This window comes from Halyomorpha halys, unplaced genomic scaffold, assembly GCF_000696795.3.
Source record: "Halyomorpha halys isolate HHAL.00 unplaced genomic scaffold, Hhal_1.1 Scaffold91.1, whole genome shotgun sequence".
NCBI classification, from domain to species: domain Eukaryota; kingdom Metazoa; phylum Arthropoda; class Insecta; order Hemiptera; family Pentatomidae; genus Halyomorpha; species Halyomorpha halys.
In genome coordinates, this window is record NW_027110755.1 from 1,210,382 (window position 1) to 1,218,187 (window position 7,806).

Sequence of the window (7,806 nt, forward strand, 5' to 3'; positions counted from 1 at the left end):
AGTAGTAGATTGATTACATTATTATTTACATACAAATAAATGTTAGCAACAAATAAATGATACAGTGTAAAGAATCTATAAAGATAAAATAAAATTAAGCTGTCATACCTCGTAATTCAGAAAAACTAATGATGTTAGATTTAATAATATTTAAAAAATCAATAAAAAAAAAATCCAGGCATCGTTCTAGAGACATTTCTTCTCAATCATCGTTTTATAGGACGAATACGTTGGTGGCAGGCACACATTTTTAAAGTGGCGGACATTATGTCGATTTCTAGGATCATACTGAGGTAACTTGTGACTTATACAAAATTGGTGCGGTCGCCTTATATAAAAGTCGAAAAAAAAAGAACACCGAATTTTTTTTCTTTATCGAAGTATACGTATCTTAAAATGTAACAATCTAACCATAAAACATAATACCTCAAATTTTGAGAAAGTGGTTTAATTTTTTTTTTTTTATGAATTTAATACACAAAATGTTATGCTTTGTACGAACACTGATTCATTAAATGCATACTATAGCTAAATGTATCCGTACACTAAGTGCCGTTAATTCTGGAGTTATGAGTTTTTGAATCAATATTGTATGAATATAGTCCCTTATAGAGGAGTGAAAAGTCCTATTGGAGAATTAAATTGTGTACGAGGTGGAGGGGTCCCGTAACAGAGGATTCAAGTGCATTAAATTTCTACCTTGCTGTCCGGGACCTTAATAATGTGTCCCTAAGTGGGTATTCCGTTATCGAGGGATGTCCGAAAAGGTTTGACTGTACTGACAAATAAATATACAAGCAGCAGAACTCTTTGTTGCAAACTATATTCTTAAAAGATTTCTCAATCATCTATCATTCGCACTACTTTAGTTTGAAATTCCTTAACCCGCCCCCACGCTTCATTATCCATTCTTTCCAGTTATGATTAGGATGGAGCTCTTCTCATCACGGTGTACTAGACTGAAGTTCGTTCCTTCATGGTGTACTAAGACAAAGCTCTTCCCTTCGTTGTTTACTATGGCGAAGCTCTTTCCACCGTGGTCTACTACGATGAAGCTCTTTCCACCGAGGTCTACTAGGATGAAGTTCTTTCCTTTGTCGTCCATTAGAATGCAGTTCTTTCCTTTGTGAATGAAGCTCGCTTCACTCTTTGTAATGAGATAATTTTATTTTTGACAACATTTTCTGGCCAAGCTCATTGAATTCACTTTTCTGTTCCTTAAAGGACGAAACATTTCCATTGTTTTATTAGCGGTATGTAATCTAACATATTACAGTCACTTATTTAAAAAGTAACGAATCCATAGTTTGGTATAAAAATTACTTAAAAACAAACAAACAATTTATCATTTCTGTTGTAGTATATTTATCTCCCAAATTCGTTAAATTAAAGATATATTGACTGTTTATGCCGTTGTTAGACACTCGATAATGACACCTCAAACAGCAATACTACTGCCGATCCCTTCAGAAGTAACTGAAATAAAAATTAATCATGATTTTTAATGTTTGTAAATAAACATAATCAAAAGTAAATAACTAAAAACATCTTCAAGTACGTAGGTCCGTATATATTAGTATAAAGTATAGCTCCCATTTCTATTTACTTAACTGTAATTGTTATTAATCATAAATTATACTCTGTACATTGTATTTTTTTAATAATTAGTTGAAGGAATTCTTTGTTCAAAAAATCTCTTATTCATTGTATGGTATGACTATGCAAATAATAAAACATCGCCTCTACATAGCAGTCTTATTGACTGATCCTCAAGAACCACAAAAATGCATACTAATGACATTCAAGAAAAAAGTTATCAAAATATAGATATTTCTTTTGGCGTTGTAGACCATGTAGATCTTTGACAGGACGATGTGGAGTGGCCTTCCTACAGAAATTATTTCTTTTCCCGAACGTCACTATTCATGTACTGAACCTTCTGATGGTCATTTGATAAACTGGAAGACCACAATGGGACTGTGGTTGTGACAAGGCCTGGTCGTTGTGAGTTGCCTTCAACAGGTTGAAATGACGGGCCTCACAAACTGGGAAAGCGCTTACCCATTTCGGGCAGTCACCCATCCAAGTACTGATCAGCCTGACGTTGCTTAGCTTTGATTACTTATTGCAACCGTCGAAGCCCACGTGGCTATCCTGGCCTCCCTATATATACTTAATGGTAAACTAATAAATAAATTATTATATTTATTAACCCCTACAAAAGTAAAATATGGAGAAAATGAAACTCCAAAAACAGTTATTAGCCAATTAATTTCTGGGGAAGCTTTAAAAAGAGCCTCAATTATATAAGCATTTTAGCTCTATTCAGTTTAAAATGCTTGGTTTGTTGTAAGCTATTGCGCCAGAATTTGTTTAGCACTTGAAATGTTTAAGCATTCATTTTTTATTAGATACAGTTATTGACATTGTATGTAATTATTGGGGGATATACAATATTTTTAAAATGAGGGAATGAAATCGGGTTAGAATGAAATAAACTTATCAAAAATTAAATTAAGAATTACCTTCTCTTTGTCGACTGGAACTTGCTGAAGCCCATGGTGTTCTTCATGAAAGCTATGTTTTCATCTTCTTCTTCAAGTGCCTCCAATGCATGTTCTATCCTCTTCTTCTCTTCCCGCGCCATCTTTTTATTCCTTTTCTTGGCTTCCCTAGTGCGAATATTTTTCTTTTTCCGTTTTTCTGCTTTCCTTTCTTCATTTTGTTTTTCCTTCATTTCATTCAGTTTAGTCCGAAGGTCAATCTTGTTTGTAGGAACAGCAGGAACCAATGCCATGCTGGAATAGAAGTAGCCATATGATACATTCTAAGACAATTAAATGTACAAAGATCCTAATGTTCTCTTGAATTTTTTCAACAAGAATTCATAATTATGATTTTTGATCGTGTCAACAATTTAATTCTCTCAAAAATATAAAAAATAAGCTACATCTATGTTCCATTACTGCTGCCGCTCCAGTCTCGCGTTCAAAATTGTGTCAAATGTTGGACCATGCAATGGCTGTATGAAATAGAAAATAGAGTGAATTAATACTGCTCAAACATTGGGTAAAGTTATTAATTACCTGAAATACAAAATTAACGAGTTTTGGAAATAGGGTAAACTACTAGTTGAGATACTTTGTGATTAAGGAGAGATGACAGGGCTCCCAGTAAATGTTTTCACATGTCCTTGCATTAGTTTAGGCCGGCTCAGTGCTTTGAAGAGTTATACAAAATAAAATAAAAAATAGTACCATAATTTTTGGTTTATGTCCGTATTTATTTTTTTTTTTTTGAAAAACCTTGCTGAATAACAACAAAATTTACAATGGAATGTTGAAATAAATGGAAGAATATTGTGAAGGTTCAAGGACTCAACGATTCCCAAGCGTTTATACAAAACTAGTATGTTAGAAAATTTCACTCAAAGAAAAGATCCTAGGGAAGACTCAACCCAACAAAAATTTTGAGACTATACAGTTCTTCAAGGTAACTCTTAGGAAGGAAGAGGAATCTTGAGCATCGAAAAGAAAAAATCTGGGCTTTCCCACAACAAATTAGGCGATGGAAGGATATCAGGTTAAGAGAATATAAATAATAACATTACCGAATCTGATATTCTTATTTAATTTTTAATATATTCAACGTATGGAATGTTGCAGGTGCCGTTCCGATATTTTAGATAGTTGGTTTAACATGGTAGAGAGAATATATTTTCAAGATTACCTATCCATCCCGGTTGGTTTAGGGAGTTCCTTTTTGGGAATCACTTCACCATCATCGTCATCATCATCGTCATCATCGTCGTCGTCGGTATCATCATTGTCATCATCATCATCACCTACAATTTCTCCATCCTCGATGTCAAGTAGTTTCTTCGGTGGGGTGTGATATTTCATCCGCTTGGTAAGAACTGTCTCTTTGCTCTTCCAAGTAGACTTCCTGCCAAGTAGAGCCCTCTTCTGGAGCAGCCTCTTGAGGAGGAGGGCCTTGGAGGAGGCACTCTCCCTCTGGAGTCGCCTGTTGTGGCTGGAGCTAAGGACATGGGTGATGAGCTCCCCGCTGTCGGACATGGTGCAGTCGCACAACCTGCAGTGCAGTTTAGGGACATCAGTCGTTGTTTCGTCCTCTTCATAGTCGTCTGCTTCGTCGCAGCGTTCGGACTCATCGTAATAGTCGTCTATACGTTCCTCTTCATCGTTCGAATCCCAGTCAATATCCATTAGCTAAATTCGGTTAATTTCAATCGTATATTTCTCAATTAATTAATGAAATCGAAACATAACAACACATTACCATGTGATATTGTTCAAGTCGATGTTAATACTGTAATACATCTGTAAAATAAATTGCAATAACTGTAGCTTGCAATTAAAAAAAAGTATACGAATGCTACATATCGCCACTCCAAAAATGAACAATGAAGCATGTACAACAATAGAAATGTAATAAATCGAAATTTGTTACCATTGGGAAAACTAGAACTGGTTTTCCTTATTAATACAAAATTAAAAGATATTTATGTTTTAAGAATGGTTCAGTAAAATCTTAATTTTAATTTATTTAAACATTAACACTATCTACTATGGTGAATGTTAATAATAAAAGTACCACACATCATAATACAAAACTAACTCTAAATCTCGAATTCTCGACCTTAAATGTATTACTTTAGGTTCAATGTTATTTTAGACGTGTACATAAAATAGGTTATAAAAATAACACTGCAAAAGAAATGGTAACATTTGTATAATTTCAAATTGTATTTGATTGTTGGACTTAAGCTACAGGAATGGAATTTAACTTCATTGAGCTTGCTCGTAAATACAATGTCGACCAATCTAACTCTATGCGTTCAGGTAAACTAAAAAGTAGATTTTTTCTAAGGATTGATTGAACTGAAAGTCGATTTCGAGTTATCGATTTTCTATCAGCTTTTTTCTGTGGGAATACAAAATTGTAAAAAGATTTGTTTTCTTTATTAGCGCAGTGCAAAGTGCAAAAAACTCACTGACTCACAATGTAAACTATGACTGTCTTATACTGTCTTAGTCTTATACTGACTGATTTTATACTGTTAAGAAAGGAGATGCGAGTGCAGTAACGTGAAAGAAATGTTGGCCTTCAACAAATGATTTTCGCGAAATCTTGGAGTTACAAAAAATCCTGACCGTTGGAATTCGACTCACCAAGTATAAGGGTCTGCCTTATTGTACTTTAATTTCAACTAATAGAGTCTCGCATTTGGGTTTATGGATTCAATTGTATTTCCAAATATACCTGAAAACAGTTTTGATTTTAAATTATCGAATTTTCAAACCTTTCAAACTTAATATTTTGGAGTAGCATCTTTCTTTTCTTTCTTCATTAGCATAGCAATACAATCCTTGCCAAATTATACCACTGTTCACTACAGTAACCCACACATTCGTAAGCCCACCGATTCTGCTCAAGGTCAGGCATATATTTCTGTAAGCTCTTCAATATTCATGAGGACGTCTGTTTGTGACAAAGGGTTCGCAGCCTTGTTCCTTCGACTATATGCTATTCCATGCTTTTATTTGCCGCGTCTAATACTTATATTCTATAATTTCTTTAAATATTATTTTCAAAATATTATTTTTCTTTACAACTTATTCAATTAACCACATTCAAGTACCTCCTTTTTTCATTCTGTTATTTTATTCTAATAATTGTCATGTTGTTGTTTCGTTGTGATCGTTTGCTCATTTTTCATAGTAATAAATTATAACAATTTATTGTAACTGAGAAATCTTCCACCACGCCACTTTACTTTTGCTAGTAACCTGGCTTCAGTCGGTATGTCCCATATATTTACAGTTTTTTTTTCTTCTATTACCTTTTCTACTCTCTTATTCTTCCTTCCCTACACACGTTCTTAAGTTAAGCTCACTCCATCAAATCATTGCCATCTGTATTACTTACTCCTTTTGGCTAGTATAAATTTATATTTTACGTCTTTAATACTGTTATTTTACTTACAAATTTAATTAATTACATTTACGTTTTCTTCGTCACTTTTTCATAATTTATTTTAAATAGTTTTTATTTTGTACACATACTTACTTACTGACTTTTCATATGTATATTGTTATCTTTTTCTTCTTTCTTTCATTATCTTAATATTACTTTTTCTCATACTGCTTTTATCTTCTTAAAATACATACATCATACATTTTCTACCAATACTGCTTATGTACCAATTGCATCTGTTAGCTCCTTATTTTTCAGTTTTTTTGTATTTCCTTTTATTGTTTTATTTATTATGGTCTTTGTAGTCTCGATGAAGCGAAATGTTGGGGCTAATTTAATAAGCGTTCTTCAAATGTATTGTGCTGTGTTCTTCAAATGTATTGTGCTGTGTTCTTCACTCACCGCTCATCATCTTCTCTTCGTATCATATCCTCGATCAACAACTAACGCATTAAAATAAGTACATAATATAAAATTCTATTTACAATGACAATAGGATCTTATAAGTGTAGAGCACATCTGATTGGAGAAATATGAATTCGGTTGCCTGTCAAGATTAAATGATCTTTTTTATTTCGGATTCAACGCCAGTCCATGCTTGTCTACTTTTTTGATTTTTTGGGGATGTCGTCTAAATATAGGGTGTTTTTTTAAGCCCAATAGAACTTGAAATTGTAAAAAATAACACAAAAAATTAAATTGTAATCAAAATTTTTTTTTTATTCGAAAGATCAATACGACATTAACATTTGAAAATGATTTCGGGCATATGGGCACCGCGGCTGTTCTTGACGAAGCGCATTCTGTAAAATTGTGTTCAGCGATGAGGCGCATTTTTGGCTTAACGGGTTTGTTAATAAGCAAAATTGCCGCATATGGTCGTGCGATTTGACACCTCTCGATTATTTCCTGTGGGGCTACGTGAAGTCACTGGTTTATGCTGATAAACCAGCAACAATTGACGCCTTGGAGGCCAGCATTGTTCGTGTTATTCGTGACATACGGCCAGCAGTGCTCGAAAAAGTGGCCCAAAATTGGACGTCCAGAATGCGCTTCGTCAAGAACAGCCGCGGGGCCCATATGCCCGAAATCATTTTCAAATGTTAATGTCACGTATTGATCTTTCGAATAAAAAAAAAATTTTGATTACAATTTAATTTTTTGTGTTATTTTTTACAATTTCAAGTTCTATCGGGCTTAAAAAAACACCCTATACTAGTCTGCATTTCAGATTTATTGTGGCATGGTCAAGTGAGCGAGTACATATTTCTTGTCAGCATGAAGAGTTGAAAAAACTAGAGACTCGTATTTCGAGAATATTTATAATATGGTGGTTTTTCCACTCCATTGTGACAGACTCCATACGTCCGAAATATTATATGATTATAATACATTAGTTACCTTTAAGATAACCGCCCTATATGCCAGAAACAACTTGGTATGAAGTAAAAAAAGAAAAATAATCATCTAGATGAGTGTGACTGAGAAGTCTTTTTTTTTCTTTTTTTTCTTTTTTTTTTTTTTTATGTTTTTCTCATCTTAAGCACTAAGCGATTCGAACAGATGCCCGGTCGTGGACATGGACAAGGTTTCGCTTTCTTTTTCGTTAAAATAAATCTTTTGTCTTACCACAGAATATACATTGAACCCATCAAATCTCAAATGAGGGACTAGTGACCAGAAATTATTATTATACTTTGGCATATGCTCAAACGTTTCGGATGATCCCCTGATATAAGGTGAAAACACGTATAGTGGACAAACCGAGCACAATCAATTCAAGAGAAAGTAATGACGAATGAATAGAAT

The 7,806-nt window shown here is 33.7% G+C and overlaps 1 protein-coding gene across 1 annotated transcript; it reads right to left on the reverse strand.

Annotated features, from left to right (window-relative positions):
* Positions 1-1,341: 1,341 nt before the first annotated feature.
* Positions 1,342-4,333, reverse strand: LOC106677193 (DDRGK domain-containing protein 1). The gene is made up of 3 exons (XM_014414956.3): positions 3,730-4,333; positions 2,526-2,798; positions 1,342-1,476 (listed from the first exon to the last, which is right to left on the reverse strand). Exons 1-3 carry the CDS (start codon positions 4,224-4,226, stop codon positions 1,467-1,469), a joined length of 780 nt encoding a protein of 259 aa, XP_014270442.1. The 5' UTR covers positions 4,227-4,333; the 3' UTR covers positions 1,342-1,466.
* Positions 4,334-7,806: the final 3,473 nt, after the last annotated feature.

What these genes read in the sequence shown, in the direction of transcription:
- LOC106677193 (XM_014414956.3), bottom strand. Translation starts at nt 4,226, where the DNA reads ATGGATATTGACTGGGATTCGAACGATGAAGAGGAACGTATAGACGAC. An exon ending in AAACCAACCGGGATGGATAG is followed by an intron (nt 2,799 to 3,729) that starts GTAATCTTGAAA and finishes CTTCTATTCCAG; the next exon opens with CATGGCATTGGTTCCTGCTG.